This window comes from Aphelocoma coerulescens, chromosome 1 (assembly GCF_041296385.1).
Source record: "Aphelocoma coerulescens isolate FSJ_1873_10779 chromosome 1, UR_Acoe_1.0, whole genome shotgun sequence".
Taxonomy (NCBI): domain Eukaryota; kingdom Metazoa; phylum Chordata; class Aves; order Passeriformes; family Corvidae; genus Aphelocoma; species Aphelocoma coerulescens.
In genome coordinates, this window is record NC_091013.1 from 10,788,372 (window position 1) to 10,803,508 (window position 15,137).

General features: G+C 34.5%; 1 protein-coding gene across 11 annotated transcripts in view; it reads left to right on the forward strand.

The window, feature by feature from the left end:
* Positions 1 to 15,137, forward strand: part of DMD (dystrophin) — a 1,181,986-nt gene that overhangs the window by 987,373 nt on the left and 179,476 nt on the right. For all 11 annotated transcript variants that reach the window (XM_069032076.1, XM_069032238.1, XM_069031841.1 and 8 more), the window contains 2 exons: positions 6,310 to 6,430; positions 7,098 to 7,366. In XM_069032076.1, the coding sequence (XP_068888177.1) occupies positions 6,310 to 6,430; positions 7,098 to 7,366 (390 nt within the window). The remainder of the gene's footprint in view (positions 1 to 6,309; positions 6,431 to 7,097; positions 7,367 to 15,137) is intronic.

A 15,137-nucleotide genomic window follows, 5' to 3' on the forward strand; every position in this document is an offset into this window, starting at 1 on the left:
CATTGTGCTGCATATATGTAACTTCCTTTGTGAAACTTGCCACAGAAGGTACTGTTTCTGAAGTTCCTAAATCTCTGATTTTTTTGCTTAATGGAGAAATGTGAAATTGTGCCATAAAACAAAATAGGATCAGTGTTTTTTCCGTTCATCAAGTAGCTGTATATATTGCCCTTCCTCATGGGAAGGACACATTTGAGAACAGATAGTGACATCAGATTTGGAAAGTGAACATGACATATCTTGCTGCTTGAAGTTGTTTGGAACCCTGAGTTTGTGAAAAATCAGGAAGCCCTGTATTCAGCCAGGCACACTATTTTTCCATAGGCACACAGGCATTCAGATACTGCAACAAACTGATGGGAAGTAGTGCCAATGCAGTTTGTCAAGGACCTATCTTCACCAAATGATTGAGAAAGCAAAAGAGAAAGATGAACAAAAAATATCTCTCTCTCAGTGCCAAATTTTTCTAAGATAATATAATGCTTTTCTGCAAGGGGCATCTTTCTCACATTTCCTAGGTCTTCCCTCTGGAGAGGTGATGTGTAGGATGTGTCTTTCTCACAAAATTTTATGTGGGACTTAAAGCACTATCACAGAAACAGTAAGGTGAAAACATCCATGACTTTATGGGGCAGCACCATTCCTTTTTTCACCTTTCACCTAAGAAAGTTGTGTTATATATAACCATGAAAGTTAAGAGAGGCCTGAGGTCTGTTCTAGACATAAAGTAGCAACTTCCATAAAGTAGTTTTAAAGCCCATCCAGAATATCAGGATGAAAGAAGCAATATAGATGTTGCTTTAACTCAGCATGACATTAACTCAAACCCTCTCCAAAGACAACTCCTGAGCCGAAACAAGAGTTAGAGAGGGATTTTTATAGAATTGTTACAACAAAACTTTTTCCATCTAAATAATATTTGAGTCTTTGAAAACATTATTTTTCTCCTAGACAGAAGAAAATTTTTTTTTTTTTTTATCTAAGGAAATTACTTCTCATAATATTTTAGTTTTGTATATCGCTCTATAAGTGGTTTAAGAGTTTCCCAGAATTCATCATAAGGGTGTCAAGTCTTCAGTGATTAACTAAGTGATCTCTCTGTCACTAACCAATCAAATGCAATATTTAGAACCTTTAGGGATGAGAATTATTGCATAAAAGTAAGATACCATGAGTAGGGGCAAAATGACTTCATAAAATAGATGTCACTTTTTTAACTTCTGTGCCGCTTGCAGATACATAACACAGAGCTTTGGTCATCCTGTTTAGTATCAAAGCTAGAATGTTTTAGTTCTTTTTAGAAATACGTAATTTTCCTTTTCCCCTTCTGTAGCACTTCAGAAGTGTGAGGTCTTTCTAGCTGTAGGTATGCTGATTCCCTGTGGAAAAAAGAACAAAACAGAATACTTGAAATTTGCCCTGTCTGATCTTCAGATATCTCTGACAGAGGGAGAAACAGTCAACATGAAAGTCAACTTCAGGTTGCCGTTGACAAAATCTATGTTTGCAACGTGGAGGTTTTCTACTTGGTGTTGGTTGGTTGGTTGGTTGGTTGGTTGGTTGGTTGGTTGGTTGGTTGGAGTTTTTTTTCCCCCTGGACATTATGGGTTTTGTTACTCTAAAAGTTTCTTTTACAGAAGCAGATATATAAAGGCTGTATCTCAATGAACAGCTTAGCTCATTTCTGAACATAAGAAAAATGTTTTCAAATGTTTTCACAAGAGTACAATTATCTAGCTTGAAACTGGAGCCCAGAACTGGAAAGCTGTTTTCAAGAGGTTTGGGCCTTTGCTTAAGAGCAGAGCTTATCTCTCAGTGTTGGATGCAACACTAAAGAGTAGTTGTGTGTTGATCTTGCGAAAAAGAATCTGCTGGCAGTTCATTTTGTTCTCTTGAATGTCACTGCTGGAAATTAGTCTTCAGTAAACAAGAAAACCATCTACCAGATCTGACCATTAAATGACTAAAACTTCCAGTTTTGGTCTTTCTTCATAAGTACAGCATTTTTCCTTCTGTGAAGGATTGTCTTTGTCAGGTAATGCCAGAACTGAACCCAGGTAAGTTCTTCATTGGAGAAGTGAATAAACCTCATCAGGGAAACACTATTTATATGCAGTTTAACTGATTCAATTGAGAAATAGCAAGATGAATGCCAACATGGTTTTATGCCTGAATCCTTTTTTAAAAAAGTGTTGCAAACTGATTTTATTTTTTTCCCTTAAAGATAAAATTTAAAGAAGAGTAAACATATTTAACCTCTCTATCATTTAGAAGACCATCTGGAATACCACAGAGATTCATAAAAGAGATGAAAAGAAGTCAGTTCTTACCACTTGAGTGCTCCTAGTTGCCAAGATTTGCTTTAAAAATTTTAAGAGTAGGATTCAGATGAAAATTTTAAATGCTTGAATTGATGCCAGAGGAGAGCTTGAACTCAACTGAGAACAGGGGTATCCACACAGTTAAAATCTTTGTTGTGATATAAATGTGAGGTGCTTTTTAGACAAGGCAATTTGGAATGTATCCCAAACACAACCACATAACTGCTATTTGTTTGAACTTATATATATAGTAGGTCATTTTGTCAATTTTTGGCATCTGAAGAAATTGTCTCTATTCCAAAGTCTTAAAATGTGGGGAGGAGTGGTGATGGTGTTAGTCAATGATAAAAAATACTCCTGTTCTTCAAAACATGGTTTAAGTATCTTAGTTTTTTCCTTGTTTTACTAAGTATCACAATATTACTTTAGTGAAATTGAATTACCAACTGCGTGCATTACTGTTAATCTAATTTAAGTAACTTAGGCATCATGCAGATAGCCTGCTATGTCTTTCATTCTTTTAAGAGTTGCCTCATTTGCTGTGTAGTGATTTTATTAACAGCATAAATAGCATTTATGAACATAGGAGGTACCTATTAATGCTTCCGTGGAAACCCTTTCACATGAAATCTGTAGCATCACTGCCTAAGGAGGAGTACAGTTCCTGCTTCAAGACACTAACCAGTTATAGGGGCACAGCTGATATCTACTTTTAACAATTGGGACAAACACCATTTTTTGAAAAGCATTCAGTTTGGCAAACACATTGAATTAATCTACTTGTACTCTTTCGATTTAAAACACACTGAAAGCAAAAACTCCTAATTTTTAAGCAGAGATGAATGTTACTTTTCCTAATGCTACTCTTTTCTCATTATATTTTCATTTTTCAATTTAAACAATTGTTGTTTCTTCATTTAAAGAGATTTAAGGACACTCATGAGGTGGTAGTGGAGGTCTGAGATAAGCTGATCAATATATGCATTATTAAAATGGTGGACAGAATGCCATTACTGCTGTAGTGTTGATGACAAATAGACATGCTTAAATAAAGTAGTTTACTTACTTTTTTGTCAGGTCATACATTATGTGTATTCGATTTCCTCTACAGTCACCACAAAGTGTGGAAGAAGTTAAGGAATTCAATGAAATTAGCCTGCAATCATTAGCTGTACATTAGAAATTCATTTAGGCTAATTCTGCTTTCAGTGATGGTCTAGTTATGATAAAGATGTATTTGTCAGGATAAATTTCTTTTTTTTTTCTCCAAAAGAAGAAAAAATGTCTTTTATTGCTACTTACGATTTTTACTGGTTGTATGTACATATATCACAACAAAACTCTAATTTAGAAAAGCTGCTTTATCTTCATACAGTAAGAACTTTTTGGAATGGGTTAGTATGAAATAAACATTCATTATTTTTAATGCTGTTCTGTGCTACTGCTTCAGCCTCATGTTTTTTTCATCCTCTCCTTTTCAAATTTCTTTAATTGAAACATATTTTAACTCAGTAGAAATCTGCTGATCAAAATTAGGGAAGGAGATGAGAACTGTAAATAGATCTCAACACCATACTGTGTACGGTTCTATAACTCAGGATTTACGGACTATAATTGCCTCCACCAGCTCCAACATTCAGAGAGGAAAAGTTGGGGCAAAAAAACCGTTTAACACATTGGCTCAGTTTTCCTTTATTAATAAAGAAAGACACTTTTTCTATTTGTGACAAAATACAAGATATGCAAAATCAGAAGATTCTATTAGCATTTCTCTATTGTTTTGAGGAAGATACAATGATTCCTGCTCACAGGCTTAATGGGATGCAGTGCACATATGTTCTTCTGTTGCACAAGAGGTACAGGAGGAATGTGGCTTTAAACCTCTTCTGGAAAGATAATGCCACTCAGTGTATTTGATTGCTTTAGTTTTCTGCAAAAACAGTACAAGCTGAAAAGAGCATATGAAAAGAAAGAGCGTATTTTTTTGTGCTTCTCCTGGTGTGCACATGTACATAGCTGGGGTGACCTGTCTACAGCAGCAGCACTCCTTACAGCAGGACTACTCATTCCCAAATGCATAGTTCAGAGGCGTTTCTGGCTTTTAACTGTCCTCTACATCAGTGTATTTCTGTGTTCCCTTGGAATATCTGTGACTCCTTCCTGCTGTTGGTGTGTGTTTGCAGAACAGACCCTTGTGCAAGTGCTTCCTTTTTGACTGGTTTGGGGCACAGACAAACTTTTGGAGACATTTCTAAAGCATACTATATCTTTAAGCTGTTATACCATTTAATTTTAGAAAACACTGGTTTAAGCGAGTTTGACTGTTGATGTTACTTTTAACACTATCAGCAGAGAGCGCAGCACACAGTCCATGGAAATTACCGTGCTGGATTTTAAGTTATGCTTCCTGCTGGCTTACTTGACCTGCAGACCTGCCAGACCATTCTAGTGGGACATGATGTGAGATGCACACAAAGGCTAATTAAAGGAATAGATTTTCCTCATCTGGAGGCATGAAAAAGGCTTATTATATTTCCTCTTTCTATCGCACTTCATGCAAGAGTCAAGTACAAATTATAAGAATTATAAACCTAAAAATGCCTGAGTTGGACATTTTTCATTCAGCCCTGTAGTATCTCCACTCAGTTTTTTATGCAAAACAATGTCCAGTGGGAGTGTACTTGTTAATATACACTTCTTTATTTGTAAAAGTTGATATTGTCTTTTATAGGTCAACATGATTGTTTAAAACATTTATCTCAGGTATTAATCAAATGACAGATTCCCTTATGATAGCAGATAGACTCTGTGAAAATCTTCCAGTCCCATTATTGTGTTTGACACAAAATGAAGATTTTTTCCTTTGTTATTTCCTTCAGCAAAGCAGACTTTGCTAAAGGGTTTTCCCAAGCACAGCTACAAACTTTATGGTCAGTTCTTGACCATTTAATAAAAAGTGTATTTAAATATCTGTAGTACAATAATGTAGTTATTTCCTTAAGTTTATTTTCCTGAAATGTGTTAAGAAATTTTTACCTGTGAGTGCTCATATTATAAACTATACATGTCCCCATTATTAGTTCTGGTAGGTATTTCCTGTACAAAGAGTCACATATCAAATACAATTCAAAGTATAATGAACTTTTTAATATTGAATTTATAATCCTTCATTAGTTCACATAGAAATACAAATTTTGTTTAATAATTAATTTAACTGAATTGGTGAATTTATTATGTTAGAAGCTTATATAATGCCAGTGTTGTAAAGAGAATTTTCTAATCCCTGCAGCAAAATATCTGTTTTCTACACATGGCATATGTGTATCCTTTTTGCAGTATTGTGGTTTGTGTTACAATGTACTATTAAATTACCTGCATATTTTACCTCTGTCCTGCTTGAAACAGTATGCGTTCAACAATGTTTCATAAATACAGAAGAAAACATTGAAATAAAAGGGTGGTAAGGATCAGTTAGATGAGTTCACTGCAACATGCAGAAGACCCAGTGCAACAAGCAACCCACAAGCTGGGTTTCATCTGCATTTTTGTGTGGTGTCCATTTGGAATCAGATTGATAGAATCTTATATTCTCATTAACAAAAATAGATAATTAATAAACAAATACTGAGATATGCATACTTTCAGTAACCTACCAAGTATCTAATACTAATCTTGAGGAACTTACTGATGGTCATTTAAAAGCAGGGTGTAGAGAGGTAGTAAAAGGAGCTGTTGCTGAAGAAAGCAAAATGCTGTATGCTCTTTTGAATACAATGTGAATACAATGAATACATTGAATGCATTTGCTCTTCTGAATACAATGTGATTTCAGGTTAAGCAAAAGCTGATTCTTTTAAATCTTTGTGTGTGTGTTTTGTTCCTTCTTGTCATACACATGTGGAAACTGTTACTGGAAATTCTGTTCTGACATTGGTATTCTGACTTGGTATTTCTTTATAGATCCACTTACAATAATTTTGTTTCTTAGACTTTCAAGAGGGAGCTAAAAACAAAAGAACCTGTTATCAGGAGTGCCCTTGAGACTGTGCGAATCTTCCTGGCCGAGCAGCCTGTGGAGGCAGTGGAGAAGGTCTGCCCAGAGCCCAGAGGTAATTGAAGCAAGAACAGGGTAATAACATGTTGCTGGAAAGATCAGTGATGATCAGCAATGATTAAATAAATCCTGCCAGCCGGTCTGAAAGCATTCCTTTTACACTTCAAGCTGAATGCCAGTATTCAGAAACTAAGCTAAAAATATAGATGAAAGCAAGCCTTAGCAATCCTTCTGAACACTGTGGTACTAAATAGACATGCATATTTATAAGCAGATTTTGAAACTGCCTTTAAACCTTCAGGACCTGCCTATAATTATAGCCTCATTTGAGGTCTCAAAGCTGCAATTTAAGCTAAAATTCACCTTGTAGTCTCAGTACTACAGGAGATCCCAAATCCACCTAATTGCAGCAAAAGCTTCCCAGTGATTAATATTTATCTATGTGCTGAAATATTGTGCTGAATCAGCTGATAAACTTCTAGCTACACCTTGCATGTTTCAAAATGCCTTTATGTACTTAAATGCATATTTTGCTGACTTTTATGGTGGCAGGATTTAAGTTTTGTAAGAGATTTTCAAATGAGAATACATTAATAAAACAAATTTCACGCTTGCCTTTGGTTATGAAGAGTTTCTTACCAAGACTTGAACTTACCCAGGTGGCAACTGTTTTAGTTCTAAGACAGAACATGTCTTAAAATCCTCTTCACTTTCACATTTAGATCTGTCACCTGAGGAAAGAGCCCATAATGTCACTAAACTTCTGCAAAGGCAAGCAGATGAGGTCAGAACTGAGTGGGATAAACTGAATCTTCAGTCTGCTGATCGGCAAAAGAAGATCGACGATGCTCTTGAAAGACTGCAGGGCCTTCAAGAGGCAATGGATGAACTGGACCTGAAGCTACGCCAGGCTGAGGCATTCAAGGGGTCCTGGCAGCCAGTGGGGGATCTGCTAATTGACTCTCTGCAGGACCACTTGGAAAAAGTCAAGGTATGTGTCATATATCAGTATTTCTGAATATAAAATTGTTCACTGTATGAATCCCCATATCAGTAATTATCTTTTAGAGTGAGAAATTTATGTCTATGTATCATAGCCACTTATATTAAAAGTACATATATAGAGTTTTATAATTTCAGAAATTGAAATGCAATGGGATCCTCATTGAGAATGTATATTGCTGACATGGGTAAAAAGCACTACAGAAATGTGTAAAAATCCTCAGCATGCTCACTGTTGACTCAGGAGAGGCAAAATTGTCACTTAAAGAAAACAAGATAAATTAGATAGGAGAATATATTATAAAAGTCTATACAATTAATTTTTCTTTATTATATTTTCTTAAATATGATGAATACATAATTGTCTCTGTAAATGTAGAGTAGAACTTAATAATTTAAAATATATGGTTTTTCATGATGCTGGTATTCTCTATGTCTTTTTTAATAAATTGGCTTCATAACTAAAGATAGTCTAAAAAGCAGCAACCCTGGAAAATTGTCATTATTATCTATAACTTAATGTTTATCTGCTTTTAAGTGTTGTTTCATAAAATCGTTGCTTATTGAGAAACTTGGGCAGACTTGTCCTCTTTCAGCATGACGGCCATGTACAGACTTGATAAATAATACAGGATTCCTTCAGCTAGAGCACTATAGAGGCAGTTGCCATTTTGATAAGAACAAAGTGCGTTTGTTCCAGTCACATAAATGGGAATCATCAGTCATTTTTAAAGAGACCTGAGCTAACTGTTATTTTCTCTGGTTGAACATTAGGATCTAAGAAAGAGGAAATAGAATGACTAATGGCAAGAAAAAAAGCCCTCTAGAAATCAAATGTAGTTTATTAAAATGAAAGTCTTCGAGTTGTAATCACACAGAAAGTTTAATGAGTGTCCTGTGCAGGGACTGTACAAGAACAAATGAAACAGTTAGTAGCTGATGAACAGCTAGCTGCAAAACTTATCTTCATTTGAATTTATAAAAGAACAGAAGAAATCTATTTATAAATTCTCAGAAAGTGTTATTAAAACCATGGTTTGTTTTGGGTTCTTTTTAATTTTGAAGAAGATATCCTGAACAGAAACACTGAATCTCTGATATTACTGGAAAACAAAGCAAATTGCTTAATTCTAAAGCTATGAGCAGGCATGTTTACTTCATAATTATGGTTCTGAGTCCTGTGATGGTTTAAAAAAGTAAATAAATACATTCTAGATAACATAATTGATGAGTTAATAGCTAAAAGCTGAATTTGTTGAAGTTATGTAGCCTTCAGTTAAAAGTTGTTAGTAAACAGTAAGATTTTTTCTTTATAAATTATATGATCAGCAAAACATTATCCAATTGATAGATTATATGTGTCTAATCTGGTTTTTATGATGAGTATCACAATGACTGATATTACAGGATGAGGCAAAGTACCTAATTTCTCTCTATATATCTGAGAAATCCAAGCACCTTCTGAGCAGGTCTTCAAAACATTGATCATATGTGATTGCATTTCTTGCAAATCCTTCTCTTAATTTGCATCACAATAGCTTTTCCAAACCTAACCTGATGAATAACTTTCAGTGAATGTGTTTAGTCTAGTTCCATTTGTCACTGCTCTCTTTAGTTACAGTTGCTGGAGCTGCTAAGGTCATGGTATAACTTTGAACTCGCACTGAATAGTGGATCCTTGGTCAGTATTAATGTACTATTATTATTATTATTACTACTACAGATGCTTCATCTGTATTAATGTACAAATTGATGTTCAACTTTGATTCTGAGAACAAGAGATAGTTTCACCTATCTGCTCCAAAGGATGCAACCTAGACTAGAGGCGATCTATAACCAAAGTATTCTTCAGACTTCTCTACTGTCATCTGTTATTCTCCCTTTTTTCTTCTCTCATATGGGTGATATTATCCCTAGACTGAAATGTAACTTACTTTCTTAATAACACACATTATTTCTGTCTCATTTCCAAGCATATCTTTCTGTCCAGTAAAATCCAAACCATTATTTAACTGTCTTAAATTCAGTTCAAGCCCAGATGAATTTATTATTTGTCCCCTAATATCCATTGCCTGATGAGTTTGATTGTAGCTCAGGTCATATTTTAGACATGGCCTATGATTTCTACTCCTTTCTGCAGCAAATTCAATGATGCTTTCTCCTTGCAGTCACTAACAAAATGTTCTTTTCATCAGCATGCCGGGAACACTTAGGGTCTCATGAGTCCACCCCTCAGATTTTATATTAAGCTTTTGCTGCTATGCAGTTGATGTGCAATCATGCCTTCCTCATCCATTTGGTGTCTTATTCAAAGACTCATTCCAGGAACTGATGGGAGAACCATTTTGTCTCTCTTTCTTCCCCAAAGATTCTCCTTTGCTCTATACCATCCAAAACCTTGATAATGGTTATGCTAGCAGCATGCAACAGTCATTACATCTTATGCTGATGCCTCCTCACTGTTTTGTTGTCTCTCTGTAGACATCTGCTGAGAAACACTAATAGAAATTAGTACCCATAGGAAGTTTCAGATTTTTTATACTTTTACGCTCTGGAAAATTAGGTTTCTTAAATTAAAAGCACTGTTTTGAGGTGTTGTGCACAGTTTTGTGACTGAGAAGCCAGTTTTAATGGTGTGGTTTATCTTTAGCTACAGGTAGTCCAGCTACTCCCAACATACTCAGGAGAGCACAATGAAAAGCCCTTTTTCTGCCAGTGATATTTTAACATACCACTAGCAGCATGTAACTGCTTCAGTTTTCTGTCATACACAGGACTGTAAGGGAACAGCAGAGCCTCTAGACTCCATGAGGTGTATAATTACATTCTAATTTTTGGTTTTTTGCAGCCGCTGTAAAACAAACAGAACAAACAAAGAAAACCAAACCCAAAACAAACAAAAAACCCAACAAAAATAATGAAGAGCAGGCAGTAGTGTCTGTGGTTTCTTTAGTCCAAAATAGAAGTGCATATCTCTAGAACACATTCCAAATAAAAGGCTATTCATGTAGAATTGTGTAGACTTTTTTTCAATTAACTCCAGTCTGCTATAGGATAATTAGTTCTCCTTCATTGTCTCAAAAAGAGGGCACCTTGACTCAGTATAATGATTGATAACTGTGAAAAGCAGAACAGAATTTAGTGACATAAATCTTGTATTTTTCTGTAAGGAATTTCCATGAAAGTCTTAGTCTTGCTTCTTAAGAACTGCTGGTTGTTCTTGCAGATTCACTTTTACAGTTATGAGTAAAGCAGTTACATGAACTTTGCATATAGATTATGGACTTGCTGTATTTAGTGTAACAACAGTATTCACAAAGGCTGAAAGCATCCTTTTAAATACTTTTGTCAAAGTCTATTAACAATTTTAATACAATTTCTAGTTGAATTATATGCTGTTTATTTCAGACTCTTCAGCTTAATTGACAGTTGTAGCCAATTGTATGTCACTGACAAATATTCACTGGAAAATATCAGCCTGAAATTTATTTGTAAACCAAATAGAGTTTGCAGTTATTCATAAATCAGAAATGAACTGATCACTGATCTGCTCATCATCTACTCCAAAATTACTTTCTGTGTGCAGGGACTGGGGACAATCCTTTTGTCTCTAGTCATCTTTCCTCAAAATGAGACAAAAGACAACCTATTAAAATAATTAGCTGAATTTCAGTTGTGTTCATATCCAGCCATAGAAAGAAAACAAATAGATTTGCAAAGGTTAAAATTCTATATTATTAAAAGCAGTTTAATACTAAATCAACAATTTCAATTTCAGGTCACTGAATGAGAGTAGGAAGTTCATTCAAAGAATAATAATAATAACTTTTAAAAGCCTTATATATTCTCCTGTAGTTCATTGGGGTACTGTTCAGCTACTGCTGTGCTGAAAGAGGTATTTCAGCAAAGTGAACTCTGACAGTGCTGTTATGAGGGAACTGTGCTGACAGCTGCCTACTATGGAGACTCTGACAGCAAAGTGAGTTGTTGAATTTCTAGTTTATGTTCTTAAGCCAAAATTATTTGAAATTCTTGGGTAGTTGATAATTTTCTATCCTCCCCGAAAAGAAGAATGATTTTTATATGGAGCTATTATGGGTCACATACCGGGTAATTAATGAATGACACCTAGAAGCAAGCCAATAGTCCCCATTCATCCCCTCCTAGCAATGGAGATATGTACTGGAGATCAGTTTTAAATAGATCAATAGAATCTATTGAAGAAATAATTACCTGGAAGACGTATTGAATAACCAGAATTTCCAGTCAGCTAGATATCAGTAGCAGTGCCAGACCCTTGTTAAGCCAAATAGAGGTCAGATTGCAATGTGACTCCTATTCTCTTGTTAATTTTTTGCTAACATAAAATTATGCTATGCACCAAATTAAGTTAGCAGAGGTCATGCTGTCCAGTCTGTAAAGTGAAATGACATTACACATATAGCAGCTTCTGAGATATTTTTACATTTTCTTTCTTTACTGATAACTTTCTACTATAGCTACACTCCTTATTATTCTTAGTTTTAAAAACCACAAAAATGCTAAAGTATTTTATATGCAGAATTTTAGACTATGAACTATGATTTGATTAGGTGTTTTCAAATTGTTTGTACAATTAGAAGGTGACAGCATCCATTGGTTCATAGTTGAATAGGAAACTACTTGCCTGCAGTGTAGGAGATGGAAGTGTTAATATTTTCTTCATACTATTACTAAAGTAATTACTGTTACAAATGGCTCTCAAGCTTACCATTTCATACATATGTTGTTCTGTGATAGAATCATACAATAGTTATTTATGATATGCTCTTAAACTACTTCAAAATGCATATACATTTTTTCAGTTTAATTTGAAGCCAGCTGTTACCACCAAGGGCTGTAATCAATCTGGGTTAAGATGTTCTATTTCCTTTAGTAAGTCTCCTAATAAGTTCTGTGCAGGATTCTGGGACTTTTAAAACTATTATATACAGAATAATCATTTCTTACTAATGAATTTTCCAGCTTTCCAAAACCCAAAAATTAGTTCCTAAGAAAATTAGGGGTGATCTTTCTAAACAGATTTTGTATTTGTAAAATATTTGTAATTTAGAGATTGTTCTAAGTAAGATGCTATAAAAGGACGAGATGATCTAATGACATACTAGAGGACCTTTATGTTTTAAATAAAAATATGGTCAATAAAACCAGAATTTACAAAACATCAGCTCTTCATCAACTGTTTTACTTCTAATATAAACTAAAACAATATTAGAGTACATAAGAGCATAATAGACTATTTTAAAATAAATCAAAACCATACTGAAATTCACTGGAACACTTTGACATCCTACAGATGTCCTTGCAATATATAATATTCCTATGAATTTAAAAATTTGTGGAGCTTGATGTAATCAAAGAAATAATTAAAGTTTGTTCGATTCGTTAATGGGTCAGCTTTCAAGATGTGGTTATACATCAAAGATACTTCAACTAACCACGTTACCAAATTGGTGACAGCCTGATATGTTGGTTTTACCTTTTTAAAACACATTTTTGTACAAGAGAGAATTTAGTAGGGTTGTTTGGTTGTCACTGTTGAGGTCAAGTTTAATTTGCTAAGGTTTTTCTTAAATACGAAACTGAGTTAAAAACCATGAGCTGTTTTGTCATGTAGCTGTACCAGCTGGTTTTAGCTCTGTTATGCTTCTTAGCTTTTAGGAGATGAAGGTTACTCAGTTGTGTCCTGTAGTCTCTCAACCTCACTTTAACAGCTTATGAACAAATTTATTTTCTCACACAAAACCGAATATATTCACAAGTGGTTATTTAGTATGTAGTAATCATGTATTTAATGATACAAATTTAAGTTAAAAGTATAATCTGCCTTATGTTGTTTCTATGTAATCAGTCAGATAAAATTGGAGAGTTTGTTATGGCAATAACTATGGCAATAGCCTATATCTAAGTCCATTTTAAATACCTGAAGCAACCAATCATTCCTTCTGCTGACTTCTTTTGCAATAAGTTGTACAATTCTTATCTCATGATGCTACCACTGTATCTACAGTTTTTTACAGAGACTAGATTACATAGGTTTTTTGTGTATATCAAGCTACCTATTTTAAGGAAGAATACAAAATCTTTTTTTACATAGGAATAGTAAGAATGATGATGAGCAGGCAGAGAAGTAAAATCTTGGTCTTTTAAAGTTAAGACTGCTCTTCACCATACTACTTATTGGGAAACAGTAGCATATTTGTGATACAGAAAAAATAACATTGCTCTGCTAACAAAGAAGAAATAAAAATGAGTATTCTTTAATTAACTTCCTGAGGAATCAGAACAACTAGTGTGAGAAGCAGCTTCTTGTAGACCATTTTTCAAAAGAACAAACACCTGGAAAAGAACTGTACGAATTTAACCCAATTTCTATCAGATTTGTGTTAACTGTATTAACACAGTTATTAATAGAGCATATTAACTATTTTCTCTTTGATTAAGGACTTTTGGGCTAAAGAATACTGATAACTTTTCCCTGACAACAAGTGCAGGAAAATTCTTGAGCTCTAAAAAAAAAAAAAGGTGACCAGTAAAGGTGAAAATCTTTTCTACATCCAACCCAGCAGATGGGTTGAAGATGCTATTATTAGATCAACACATTTCATTTAGAGCCAAATTTTTCCTTGTATGAACTCACCCTGCTGATTTCAGTGGGAGTTCAACATGCACATCTGCAGGCAGAATTTGACTTTTTAAGTATTGGCAATCTCTGATCTTGGTTTCTGATAGCCTGCTGAGAGAACTGACTAATACATGTATAAAGACTTGTCTGTCGTTTTATGCCTCTGAAGTTCAGAACTAAGGTCAGACCAGAACATTTTTAAGAGATTTCTCTTTATCAGTTTATCAGAGGAGAGAATGAGACTTGAGCTTTTAGAAGGAGAATTAAACATTAATTTTTAAGTACCTAAGTGGCATGGTTATAGCAGGAACTCTGACATTTAGCATGGCTTTTTGTTTTAAGTTTGCCATATAAATGCAGCACTCATAGATATCAGTCTGATGATGAAGTATTAACATTGCAAGACATGACATTAAATCAAAGATGCTCTTGAACTGATTTGGTTCTATTCAAAAGCCTTCTTTTTCTTATGACCTGGAAATGTAAATATTTAGCCAAGGGGGGGGAAAAGTACAATGTGAGTAACACATCTCTTCTTACTATGGGACCATTTTATTCAGGCTTTCCTAAGTGAGTGTGGCACAGGGAGCTGTGTGGCTAAAGGGAGCAAAATTATATCTAAGGAGTATTTAGAACGTAACTCTGATCTGCTATATATAGTCTGCTATTGAAACATTCCTACATAAAGAAAAAGGACGTACCAGAAATTAATATATAACCAGAGACATGAACGTTCATTGAGACATGAGAGAAGGGAAAAGGGAAGAATACTAGAAATTAATTTTTATGTTGTTTGTTTCTGTGATGAGGCAATTTTTTTTTCCATGAAGAAAAGTCTGTCAGTGTTGTGTTTCTAATGAAATCTTTTCTTAAAACATTGACAAAATGAATTCCTGGGAACTATCAAGTGTGCAGATTCTGTAATGATATTGTTTCTATGACATGGGCAAATCAATGAGCAAAGTAAAATCAATTTATCAAGCTCCTGTGCTGGTACACAGTAATTATCTAGGGACTGTTTGATGTAGGGAGTGCAATGAATGTTAGATTGCCTGGAATGTTTATCAGGGACCCAATGAGTTACACATTTCTCATT